The sequence below is a fragment of the Pan paniscus genome, chromosome 8 (assembly GCF_029289425.2).
Source record: "Pan paniscus chromosome 8, NHGRI_mPanPan1-v2.0_pri, whole genome shotgun sequence".
Taxonomy (NCBI): Eukaryota; Metazoa; Chordata; class Mammalia; order Primates; family Hominidae; genus Pan; species Pan paniscus.
Genome location: NC_073257.2, coordinates 18,965,139 through 18,978,632, shown reverse-complemented (window position 1 = coordinate 18,978,632; position 13,494 = coordinate 18,965,139). Strand labels below are relative to the sequence as shown.

General features: G+C 46.0%; 1 protein-coding gene across 3 annotated transcripts in view; it reads left to right on the top strand.

The window, feature by feature from the left end:
• PRKCQ (protein kinase C theta) overlaps positions 1-7,455 on the top strand; it is a 156,210-nt gene extending 148,755 nt beyond the window's left edge. For all 3 annotated transcript variants that reach the window (XM_034929904.3, XM_034929903.4, XM_055092388.2), the window contains 2 exons: positions 3,659-3,787; positions 6,240-7,455. In XM_034929904.3, the coding sequence (XP_034785795.2) occupies positions 3,659-3,787; positions 6,240-6,395 (285 nt within the window). In that variant the 3' untranslated portion in view covers positions 6,396-7,455. The remainder of the gene's footprint in view (positions 1-3,658; positions 3,788-6,239) is intronic.
• Positions 7,456-13,494: the final 6,039 nt, after the last annotated feature.

Below are 13,494 nucleotides of genomic sequence, written 5' to 3'. Positions count from 1 at the left end.
TTCCTCAGTGCAGCTTTCCAGGGGCAGAGCTTCCAGCCTGGCCCCCCTCCCATGAGGTCACCTGTCATCCTCAGGACCTCAGTGGGTTGAGTGGCTGCAAGGCAGAACATATACTAATTTACCGTTCTGTGCAAAACTGGAAAGAATATTGAAGCTCAGAGCTGGAGACCATATGCTCTTCTCATTACACATTTTAGTTTTTAAAATATATTTTTAAATTTTTGCAGGTACACATCCAAGCTAAGAAGGCCCATTGACGTGATCCTCTTGGTACAAATGCCACATGTTCACTGGAAGAAATAGAATAGAAAACCTAGCCTGCAGCACACACAGCCCAGGGCAGTTACTTCCAGCCTACTTTGCTGAAGCATCTCATTAGAAAACATGAGCGAGGTTTTGGCCCCTTCCTGAGACACTTACGCCATCTATCTAATCTCGTTTCATCCAAATGTCCTTAAGAAGCAGAGACCAGTCATTTATCATTTAGTATCATTGTTTCAGGAGAAGGGATATAGGGCAAGTCACTTATTCCTTTTGCTTCCTTTTTTTTTTTTTTTTAAGGAGTCTTGCTCTGTTGCCCAGGCTGGAGTGCAGTGGTGGTGCGATCTCGGCTCACTGCAACCTCCACCTCCCAGGTTCAAATGATTCTCCTGCCTCAGCCTCCCGCATAGCTGGGGTTACAGGCATCCACCACCACACCCGGCTAATTTTTGTATTTTTAGTAGAGATGGGGTTTCACTATGTTGGCCAGGCTGGTCTCGAACACCTGACCTCAGGTGATCTGCCCACCTCAGCCTCCCAAAGTGCTGGGATTACAGGCATGAGCCACCGTGCCCAGCCCCTCTTTGCTTCTAAAACATCAATCAGCTTCTCCATGTGATGACTCCTGCTGTTTTATGGTTTGTATAAATGTATGGGGTGCAGGTGTCATTTCGTTACCTATGTGGATTGCACAGTGGTGACGAAGGGCTTTTAGTACGCACTCCATTTTCTGAGTCTACAGAAAAATATATCTTACCGTGAACTTGGTGCTTCTTTTCTATGCTGAAAACAGGCAACCGAGATAAAATGAGGATAGAAGATGCGTGATCTGCAGATAAACAAAGTGGAAAGACAGTTTATTCACTTACTCCGCAGGCATCTACTGAGCATCTATGTTGTGCATGGCACTATGCTAGCTTCTGTAAGGAATAGATACGTCAATGGTGCCTGGCCTCCAGAGCTTACAGTGTGGTAGGAAAGAAGACAACCTTGGAAAAAAGATACAATGTGCTAATTCTCCAGTAGAGCGAAGATGTTGTGTGGTACACAGATGAGAGATTATCCATCAGGATGAGGGGGAAGGAGGCCGCTTGTCATCAAAGTGCTAGATCCTCTGAAGCTCGGCTTCCTCAGCTGACAACTGGGATGATGAATTTGTTTCTCTTAGAATTTGTTTGAAAATCACTGAGGCATCTAGCACAGTGCCTGCCTCTCAAAGAACATTGGTTGGAGTGGATGATGTATCAATCGTAAGAATCATGAGTGATGTGAATGATGCATGATAGGGTGATCAATCCTGAATATGACTTGAACAGAAGAGAGAGAGCTCCCTGTCAGTGGAGGTAATCAAAGAAAGTTTCACAAGGAAAAGGGGATGAAAGCTGAGCCCTGAAAGATAAGGCAGAATTTAAAGATGAGGGGAGGGAAGCAGGAGTCGACTAGGGGAGGGTATCTCATGGCAAGATGGAAATGTCATTAGTGAGGGACAGAGACAGGAAGGCAGGTGATGTTTTCGGTGAGCAGAAATGTCTGGACTGGAGAGGGTCCTAATGGGAATGGAAGGTCCTGTGAGTCAGCGTCAGACTCCAGAGAGCCTCGAATGCCAGCCGAGGGCCCGAGGATGTCAGAACTCACCAAGCCCTAGAGATCACCTTGTCTAGCCCTTCCTTTACACACGAGGAAACTGAGACTCAGAAAACTTAGCCGAGGCGATGTGGGTAGTCAGTCTCTCGGATAGCTGTTGTGTTATTTCCACCGTGCAGTGGCTTTCTAATTGGGTACTTTGGAACCCAAGTTTCCCTAGAGAGTCCTCAGCGGTCCCCATATGGTAAGGGGGAGAGAGGAAGTTGAGACTGCCAAGAATTTGCCAATCAGATACACCGGGTGATTGCACAAACATTTCATCTGGAACTTTAAAAGATTCTCCTACTTTTTTAAAAAAAGCGAAAAAACTCCACTTTACAATAGCATGTTGTTTGGTCTTTATATTTTTTTGGTAGAATGGAGGCTTTGAAGATTTTCAAGTACTCAGATAACATAAGTGAAGCACTATTTCAGAACATGCAGGCTGGCTATGTTTATGAGCAGTAAAAACAAGAGACTCTCAATTTAGGTGTGAATGGAGGTCAAGTCCCTGGGAAAGCCTCCTGGAAAATCACGCATTCCACTATGTTTTCTATTTTAAAGAACCTTAGGATCCTTAAAATGCCCTATAACTCATGGTTACTTCATAAATAAACATCTAGCTGATGTAAGAATAACCGGTAACTACTCCAGACACCCAGGGGACCTGTTACTTTTCTAAGTTAATGTTTAGACTCTCCTGTTTCTTAATGCCCTTGACAGGTTTTATTTAAGTTTGAAAAATATCCAAGTTTCTTTCCTGTCTTGCCAGTGTTCATTTTAACTTCTTAGGCAGAAAGAACAGGAGAAGGAACAGTGCAGAGAGGAATGTACATATGTGCCAGCTCAGAAATTATTAGATGGACCTTGAATTAAATATTGCTCCTCCAGCAGGTTTGCAGGAGCTGAGGGTAATTCTCTTCACTCAGATGCCTTGTAGAGTCCAAAGCTGGCTGACTGGGACTAGTTTCTATTATACCTGAGTCCCCACAATGCTGGAATCATTCTAAGAATGCAGCTTTGTAAGAAATCAGACTCGATTGATGGATAATTGATCAAATGATATGACAAATTATCAGTGACTCTATGCTATTGGGTGTAAGAGACCAGGAGTTTACTGCACAGATGCGTGTGTGTGTGTGCGTGTGTTCATGTACGTGTGTGTATGCGTGTGTATGCCTGTCCGTGTGCGTGTGCTCACATTTGTGTTTTAGTGGGTGTGCAGGTGTATGTGTTCATGTCTGTGTGTATGCATTTATATACACCTGTCTGTGTGCATGTGTATGCATGTGTTCATGTGTATGTATGTCTGCACGTGCTCACATTTATGTGCATGTGTGCCAGTGTGTGTTTATGTCCATGTGTGTATGCCGTCACATGTGCCTGTCTGTGTGCATGTGTGTGCCTATGTGTGTGTTGCTGTCTCATAAATCGTCACATCAGCCCTGTTAGGAGGGCACTTGGCTCACTTTACAGGTGAGAAAACTGACTCAGGTCTGTCAGTTGCCTGAGGTCCAATTAATAACACAGGGCAAAGCCGGTTTCAAATCAGGTCTATGCACCTCAGAAGATAACGCGTCAGACTCCAGCAAATTTAGAAAGGCTTCTTCAAGGGAGAGTGCCAGGACAGGTTGACTTTAGTCAGTCCTGATGAAGGTGAGTAGAAAAATGAGGTTAGAAAAGAAGGGGCTGGTGCACCAGGAAGCACCACGCCCTCCTGATGCAAAAGGGTCATCCCTGGAGACCTCAGGGCTCCTGCTCTGCTCCCTTTCAGCTCTTCGTGCGAGAACCTGAGAAGAGGCTGGGCGTGAGGGGAGACATCCGCCAGCACCCTTTGTTTCGGGAGATCAACTGGGAGGAACTTGAACGGAAGGAGATTGACCCACCGTTCCGGCCGAAAGTGGTAAGGACTCGCTCATGGGCCGCTTGGTGTCAGCCACTCTCCCTCCGCTCAGGGCCGTCTGCCTGTCCAAGTCACCGCAGCTGCTCACCCCTGCCGGAGCCCCAACTCCCCACCAGCCCCACTCTCCAGGAGGAATGCACTTCTCTAACACATGTTACTGGGCTGGTGGGGCAGGGAGGGGAGGTCACTCTTGTTTGCAAAATTTAATCTCTGTCATCAAGATGCGCCTGCATGAAGAATGGATTGCTGTGTGTCCACGCCTTAGGTTGAATATGAATTTGTGAGGGTGACTATTAAACAAGATGGGGGTTGTGCACATGACACATACGTACTTAATGGTCCAGTCTGGGTAACCCAAACTTGGACATAAACCCTGCATCCTACGTCAGGAATTTTGGAGCTGTTTTTTCCATGATGTTTATTAAAGTATCTGTAAAGTGCTCATGTAACTACATTTCCTAACGGTAATTGTTAGGTGTTCTTTGATTTAAGGGAGAAACTAACTAAATCAGTGCTTTAAAAAAGATAGGTGTGTACATTTCCATTTATGTCCTCACTGGCAAAAGTCATTAAGCTACATCAGCAGAGGCAGAATGACCTGGCTCACCTGCGACATGGGCCACCATAAAGTGAAGTCAAAAATAAAGCAAGGTTGGGCTGGACATGGTGGCTCATGCCTGTAATCCCAGCACTTTGGAAGGCCGAGGCGGGTGGATCACCTGAGGTCAGGAGTTCAAGATCAGCCTGGCCAACATGGTGAAACCTTGTCTCTACTAAAAATACAAAAATTAGCTGGGCATGGTTGTGGGCGCCTATAATCCCAGCTACTCGGGAGGCTGAGGTGGGAGGATTGCCTGAGCCCAGAAGTTTGAGACTAGCCTAGGCAACATAGTGAAACCCCATCTCTACAGAAAATACAAAATTAAGTGGGCTTGGTGGTGCATGCCTGTAGTTCAAACTCCTCAGTAGGCCAAGACAGGAGGATTACTTGAGCCCAAGAGGATGCAGTGAGCTGGGATCACACCACTGCACTCCAGCCTGGTGACAGAGTGAGACACTGTCTCCAAAAATAAAACTTTTTAGAAAAACAACAAAAAAAAGTCATTAAGTAAATTTTAAGTTATGTATATCACAATTTCTAAAAATAATAATTTTTAAAAGAGTAGAGCAAAGTGGTGGGTTTGCCAGCCTTAACCATTCCCTGTGATTGCCTGGGTAGACATGGGCCATATCCGCACTGAAGGGGGCCAGGCTCATGGACTTCCCAACAGATTCCACCCCAGAGAACGCACAGGCTATTAGTCATGATAGCAAATGGCCAGAAGAAGCAGGTGCATCTCATTCCCAGGGCAAGAATAGTTGTTCTCAACATCTGTCCCAAGCTCCAGTGATGTTCCAAGGACCCAACAGGCCAGCCTCAAGCACTCTAATTACTTGTGACAGAACCACATCTAATACATGGGTTAGTCATTTGTGATAAAATAAAAATTTTACCTTGTTTTTAGCTATCAGAACTATTAAACCATGTCTCACCTTCCACTGCAGATTAAAATTGACTTAATATTTTGCACATAAAAATCAAAACTTTGATCTAAGCTTACCCTAAAGGACATTCCCAGTTCTGCCAGTAGGAAACTTTCCCTGACCTGTGGTCTGAGCTGCCATTGACCTCACAGTCCCAGGGCCCCTTGGAGGGTGGGAGGGGCCTGGCTCTTCATTTCGCTTCTCTGTGCTCATAGGACTTTCTGTTGATAATGGTTGTTCTCAATCTTGGGACACTGAACTGAACACCATACTGAACAGCATGTATGAAATAGATGTTTGCTTTCCCTTTGTCTGTTGTTTGGTTTGGTTTTGGTTTTTTTGCCATGAAAACCAATGGACCAAGTGGTCTGAAAGGAGTCTGTCCCAGTCTGTGTTGTCTAAAAAAGCCCAAGATATTTACTAATAAAATTAACAAGGGCAGGGGACTGACAACAGCCAAGAATGTTGATAAAAGAACAGAAATATGTAATTGTGAAATTCCTTCTCTCTTCCCATCCCTCCATTCACACCCCCTCACTCCCTCTCCCCACCACCCTCCCTTATCCCCACCTTGTGTTCCATGAAAACTAAAGAGGCAGAGGTCAAATTCAGGTGGATCAGTTTTTCAAAGGTTGCCAACCCTGCTTCATGTAAACCATTAGAAACATTAGATCCCATTTGAATGTCTACAGTGGTAGTCTTTCTGTAAATTTATGAATTTATATTATTATTAAGCTGAGGACACAGGATCACAGCCATGTTCAGTGAGAGCTGTGCATGGTCATCTATAGGCATTGCCTCCATTTAGTGTCTCTGCAAACACCAACTTTGCCATACACAGATCACGGCCTAGATAACAAAAGTGAAGATCATGAACTTAACGGCTGATTTTTCTTCTCTCTCTTTCTTCCCTTAAACTCTGACTAAGAAATCACCATTTGACTGCAGCAATTTCGACAAAGAATTCTTAAACGAGAAGCCCCGGCTGTCATTTGCCGACAGAGCACTGATCAACAGCATGGACCAGAATATGTTCAGGAACTTTTCCTTCATGAACCCCGGGATGGAGCGGCTGATATCCTGAATCTTGCCCCTCCAGAGACAGGAAAGAATTTGCCTTCTCCCTGGGAACTGGTTCAAGAGACACTGCTTGGGTTCCTTTTTCAACTTGGAAAAAGAAAGAAACACTCAACAATAAAGACTGAGACCCGTTCGCCCCCATGTGACTTTTATCTGTAGCAGAAACCAAGTCTACTTCACTAATGACGATGCCGTGTGTCTCGTCTCCTGACATGTCTCACAGACGCTCCTGAAATTAGGTCATTACTAACCATAGTTATTTACTTGAAAGACGGGTGTCCGCACTTGGAAAGGTTTCAAGACTTGATACTGCAATAAATTATGGCTCTTCACCTGGGCTCCAACTGCTGATCAATGAAATGCTTATTGAATCAGGGGCAAACGGAGTACAGACGTCTCAAGACTGAAACGGCCCCATTGCCCGGTCTAGTAGCGGATCTCACTCAGCCGCAGACAAGTAATCACTAACCCGTTTTATTCTATTCCTATCTGTGGATGTGTAAATGGCTGGGGGGCCAGCCCTGGATAGGTTTTTATGGGAATTCTTTACAATAAACATAGCTTGTAACTTGAGATCTACAAATCCATTCATCCTGATTGGGCATGAAATCCATGGTCAAGAGGACAAGTGGAAAGTGAGAGGGAAGGTTTGTTAGACACCTTCGCTTGTTATCTTGTCAAGATAGAAAAGATAGTATCATTTCACCCTTGCCAGTAAAACCTTTCCATCCACTCATTCTCAGCAGACTCCAGTATTGGCACAGTCATTCACTGCCATCCTCACATTATAACAAGAAAAGAAATAAAGTGCATAAGTCTCCTGGGAAAAGAACCTCAACTCCTTCTCGTGCCATGACTGGTGATTTCATGACTCATAAGCCCCTCCGTAGGCATCATTCAAGATCAATGGCCCATGCATGCTGTTTGCAGCAGTCAATTGAGTTGAATTAGAATTCCAACCATATATTTTAAAGGTATTTGTGCTGTGTGTATATTTTGATAAAATGTTGTGACTTAATGGCAAACAGGTGGATGTGTAAAAATGGAATAAAAAAAAAAGAGTCCTCTTAATCGTTTACTTCCCCACTTGCCCCCCACAAGAACTTGCTTCTGCTGTGTCAGTCCTCAAAATGTAGCTAGCATTGAGATGATGTTTTACAGTTGGGGGATTGGCTGGGCACGATGGCTCATGCCTGTAATCCCAGCACTTTGGGAGGCCAATGTGGGCGGATCACCTAAGGTCAGGAGTTCGAGACCAGCCTGGCCAATATGGTGAAACCCTGTCTCTACTAAAAATACAAAAATTAGCCAGGCGTGGTGGCGGGGGCCTATAATCCCAGCTACCTGGGAGGCTGAGGCAGGAGTAGAGTAAGACAAAGGGTGAGGAAGTCAGATGACCTTAAGGCAATTGTAAGAAAAGCAAGTCTGCATAATATTCGGAGTCACTAGCCTACCTCATCACACGGCTGGAAATAACTTTAGATATTATATTTACAATAGAATAATATAAGCAGACTGTTGACAGTCTGCAGGTGTGCTGGAACATTTTCCTGACTATATGGAGCTCTTGTGATTTTTTTTAAATAGACACTCCTCCCCTAAAATGAACACGAGTAACCTCATTTAAGGATGGGCATCTATCTTCAGATGTGTCCATTCAGGTGTCCGGGCCCTTTGTTCTGAAAATAGCACCGTGACTACAAACCTCTAGTTATGTGAGAAGGCGACACTTGTCCTCCCCTTGCTCCAAATGAAAATGCTCACACATGTTTACCAAATTCACCTGCTTGAAGGACGGAGAGGGTCCTTTAAGGCCCTGGATGGGCCAGTGGAGGGCAGGGAGCCCCCCGTTCTGTTCTGATCTCTGCTCTGCTTTGCATTTGCTGTGAAGCCCTGAACAAGTCATTTCATCTTTTGGGGCCTCCAAGTAATGGAGGTGAAGATGCTATCTAAAGTCCCTTCTCAGTAGAGCAATGGGGTCGATGAAGATGCTATCTAAAGTCCCGTCTCACTAGAGTGATGGGGTCGGTGAAGACGCTATCTAAAGTCCCTTCTCAGTAGAGCAATGGGGTCGATGAAGATGCTGTCTAAAGTCCTCACTAGAGCGCTTTCTGGTTCTAAATCTGAATCAAAATCCTGCCAAGTTAAAAGGTCAGTGGAGCAACACTTTCCAAAACACAGACACTCGTGGATTCCACTCGCTGCAGGCCTGGGGGCAGCTCTACCCCATTTTCCTTCCAGTCGTCCTCTCCTCACTCTGGGTTCCCACATACCCCTGCCCCAGCACCCAGCATCCTCCTGACACCCAGAGACCCCAACAGGCCCCCTACCAGGAGACAAATAAGTGAAGACTGTTGGCTCTTAGGAACCAACGCAACTTTTATCCCCTCCACTAGACCAAAATAAGGTCTACTCATCATTTGGTTTTGTTTGTTTTATTTTTTATTTTTTTGAATTAGAGACAGAGTCTCCTTATGTTTCCTAGGCTGGTCTTGAACTCCTGGACTCAAATGATCCCCCTGCCTCAGTCTACCAAAGTGCTGGGATTACAGGCCTCATCATTTGTTTTTAATAAATGTCATCTGTATGAATATGTCAGGTGACTAACAAGCTTACTATTTGCTTTGTATTTCTGAGTGTGCGAAGTACTTGTTACTTCCTTCTATTCTTTCAGGTGTCCTCTGAAATTGCTTATTAATATCCCTATTTAATAGGTGAGAGACCTGGCCAGGTGCGGTGGCTCACACCTGTAATCCCAGCACTTTGGGAGACCCAGGCAGGCAGATCGCGAGGTCAGGAGTTTGAGACCAGCCTGACCAACATGGTGAAACCCTGTCTACTAAAAATACAAAAAATTAGCTGAGCATGGTGGCACGCGTCTGTAATCCCAGCTACTCAGGAGGCTGAGGCAGGAGAATCGCTTGAACTCGGGAGGCGGAGGTCGCAGTGAGCTGAGATCGTGCTACTGCACTCCAGCCTGGGCGACAGAGCAAGACTCTGTTTCAAAAAAAAAAAAAAAAAATAGAGGAGAGACCTGAGGCCCAGGGAGACCATAAAGCTTACACTAGAGGGTTGACCGGTGGAGACTTGAACCCAGAACTCTTAGCATCAGATCTTGCTTCATTCCAGAGTGCAGGGTTTCAGCGACATCCACCAATTAGCATCTGATGATTGTTCACTGAAGTTTTAAGTGGACTTCCTAATTCAGGGCCACACCCGGCTTACCTGTCCCACTTCTAGGGGACGCAGTGCGGGGGCCAGTCTCTTCGATGACGGTCCTCTCATCACCACTCCCAGTTCCCCTCCACTTTGCACTTTAGCCTAGACTCAACCTTGCCAATAGAAATGAGAACTTTACCTCAGGGTATAGTTAAAGGTTTTGGAAAAAGAGAGATCAGTGCTTCTTTTTGGAAGATACAGACTGAGAGTTTGGCTGAGAGCTCCCCGTGCACGAGAGGCTGGCCACAGAGAGAGCATTGACCAGGATTTTCTCAGATCCCGTCCAGCAAGACCATGCTTAGGAGAGAGGAAGAAGTCGTAAATCAGCCAGAGAAGAAGAAATGCCTTTGTTACATCATAAAACTGCAAGCAGGGGTCTGAGCTCTCAGAGCCTCTGTCTCCAATGGACCCATCAATGATGGCCAACAGAGGAAGCATCAGCCTTAAACACCCACAGACCGGGAACATCCCAGAACCCACTCACAACAATGCAAACCAAGGAAGACTTCTCCTGCCACCTCTCTCCTTTCTCTGTTCTTTCCCAACTTGGGGGAAGAGGGAGCAGAAACCATGGTCATCAGACTGCGGAAGGAGAGGACTGAGCATGGGCGGGTGAGAAATATGAAGACGCTGACCACGTGCCTTCCCCACCACAAGCCACCAGCACTGCCCTCTCGAGCTAGATGAGAGGACAGGGTCAACTTTAAATCGGTTTTCAATTATTCATGGCACTGCACATGTAAGTTGCAGAAATGAATCTTGAGGGAGCAACTGCAGGACATGTCTAATGTCACCGGAAAGGTCATGGGACCTCTGAGATTTCAGCCAAAGTTTGGAAGAATGAGCCCCACAGAGCAGGTCTGAATGGATGGTGGGTGCAAATAATAAAGGTGTTGGTTTGGTTTGGTTTTGCCCCGAGAATTTTGCTTGTTTACACACAGACAAGCCCTAGAGCGACAGTGATGTTGCTCTTGGTGCCACAGCTACACAGGAGATTTCTTGCACGTAGGGACCACGCTCTTTACCACCGAGCCTACCACCCTGGCAGACACTCCTCCATCACGTGCATTTGTTGAGTGAGTGGGTGAATAGGATATGGGTGAGCACGTCTCTACAATCCTCTGTCTGTGTGGGGCCTGGCACACGAGAATGCCTGGTGGAAATTGCTTCGTCCTACAGGCACTACAGGATTAACTGGACTTAGGTATCAGATCCTCTCTCCTGAAGAATTTTAGACAGAGGCAAAAACCAGATGGCCAAGAGAAGAGGCATTTGGTAAAGACCACAAGGCAGCCAAAGGGATGGGCAGCAGAAGCCAGGAGGTAGGGTCGGTCACAGTAGCAGAGACACAGGGTCGTCCTGCCACCGCAGTGTGGGTGACTCAAGGAGGGCTAAGACTAGCAACTTCCAGTAAGTTGCTCTCACTTCCCGGAGTTACTGAGGGGTCCCCAAGGTGCTGGGAGTCTTGCAGGCAGCCCTCCAGTCAGTCCTGTGTTATTCCTCTCTCTGACTCAAGGAACCATCCTGATGGGCAGCAGCCCCCAGCCGACGGCAGGCCGGGGAATGAAGCCACTGGCTGCTCTCCTTCCCTCAATGCCGTCTGCTCAGTCTCCTGGAGGGTCAGTGATGAGGGGAGGAGCCCCAACTTCCTTGTTTCTCCCTGCGTCCTAAGTAAGTCCGGAATGCAAAGAGACTGAGTGTGTCCCTGGGGCATGCGTGTGCCTGTGTGTGTATATCAGAGCAAGACACCACACCGCCGTGAGCACCAGGCTGGCTGACTCATTGTTCCCTACATGCCTGATGTCTGCTCCTGCTCTAGGGCTTTTACTCATTCTCTCCTACCAGCCTGAAAGGGCCAGCACATCTCATAAACAACCCCAAAGCCAACCCACCCCAGGCCTGGCTGCAGCACCAGCCTCCTGCCTTTGCTGACCACACCAGCTGATGCTGTCCAGAGATGCTTCCCACCTCTATTTGTCCTCTGAAATAAGCATAGTGAAGAGCTGGGCCAAACTCCCAGAGATATTTGGAAATGGAGTAGGCGCCACCCAAGTTTGTTTCTGTACAGCACCCAACTCACTGTCTGAGATGGACCCTCAGAGGTTGGCAGCAACTCCCACCAGGGGATCATCTGAGAGGCACAGTGACCACAGTGATCAATGATGTCTCACCATGAGGACAGGAAGGAAATGCCCAGCCAGGGAACATGTTTTCTGCCCCCAGCTTCTGCCTTCCATGTCGTTTCTTCACTCTACTGCAGATGAAGCTTTGACTATAAGATATGCTGTTGGAATGCACCAACTGCCCTACTCCCAGATGGCAGAAGGAGAGCTCAGTTTTCCTTCTGGAAAATTCTTGCAATTACCAGGTACTGGGTGAAGTGCTTTGTGTATATTACCTCATTTAACCCCTGACGACAATCTCTGAGGACAGCATCACTGTCTCCATTTTATCAACAAGGACACTGAGGTTTGGAAAGATTACACATCTTTCCCAGAATCATAGAAGAAGAGCTGGAACTAGATCCCAAGCCTGTTTGATGACAAAGCTTGTCCCTCTATCACCGTAAGGGGAGGGACAGCAAGTGGGTTATGGAGTCAGGATGCCCAGGTCACACCCAGCCTCACCCCCGATGTGGTGTATAACCTTGGACAAGTCACTTAAACACTCAGCCTCAGTCTCCTCCTTTCTAAAATGAGGACCAAAAAATAAAGACAAAAAATAAAATAAAATAAGGACAATAATAGTGCTAGCCTCACAAGCCATATGAGAAGTGAATAACGCCATCTATGCAAAGCACTTGGAAGAGTACCTAATGTGGAATAGGCACCCACTAACATAGTATTATTATTTTATTGCTGCATCCCAACATAAATCATTTAGAGACCTCTTTCACAGGAAAAATAATTCTATCTGATTGATCACAAAGAAAGGGGCTATCAAACCTAAATATGAAGAAGAAAAAATAAAAACTTCTGCTTTATTTTCTTATACAGCTATAAAAGCAAGATACAATTTGTAAAAGTTAATACAAAGGAAACTACAAAAGTAATAACACCGACAGAACAAGATTGATTTTATGGTGATGATGATATTACGAGGCTAAAACTAAACGACCACCCTCCATGTTAATGTGTCTTAACTACCATGGTGTGGTTTCTTCTGAGTTCAGCACGGTTAGATGAGCACACATGGTGCAGTGACTCGATCTATGCACCACCTTTTTCTACTGGAACTATCAAGGAAGAGCCAGCTGTGCAGTGTGTCTTGGTGTCATTCAACCTTCATTTGTCAAAAATGCTTAAGTGCATCTAGGCTCTTTCTTATAGCACATGACAAATTAATACCATTGGTGGAAATGAAGTCATGAACAAAATGCACCACAAACTCTGAATTCTGACACCATCTAACAGAACTTTCTGCTGTGATGGAAATGTACCACATCTGCACTGCACAGTATGGTAGCCACTAGCCACATGGAGCTATTGTTGGCTTGAAATGTAGCTGAGATGAAGAAACTGAATTTTTCTTTCTTTGAGACAGGCCTCACTGTGTCACCCAGGATGGAGTGTATTGGCACAAATACAGCTCACTGCAGCCTCCACCTCCTGGGCCCAGGTGATCCTCCAATCTCAGCCTCCCAAGTAGCTGGGACCACAGATGCGCACCACCACACCTGATTAATTTTTTGAGTTTTTGTAGAGACAGGGTCTTACTTTGTTACCCAGGCTGGTCTCAAATTCTTGGGCTCAAGAGATCCTTCCCCCTTAGCCTCCCAAAGTGCTGGGATTACAGGCATGAGCTACCATGCCCAGGCTACAACAATTATTATCTTCAGAAACACTAAGGATGTATTACATTCACATTCCATCCATGAACTAGAC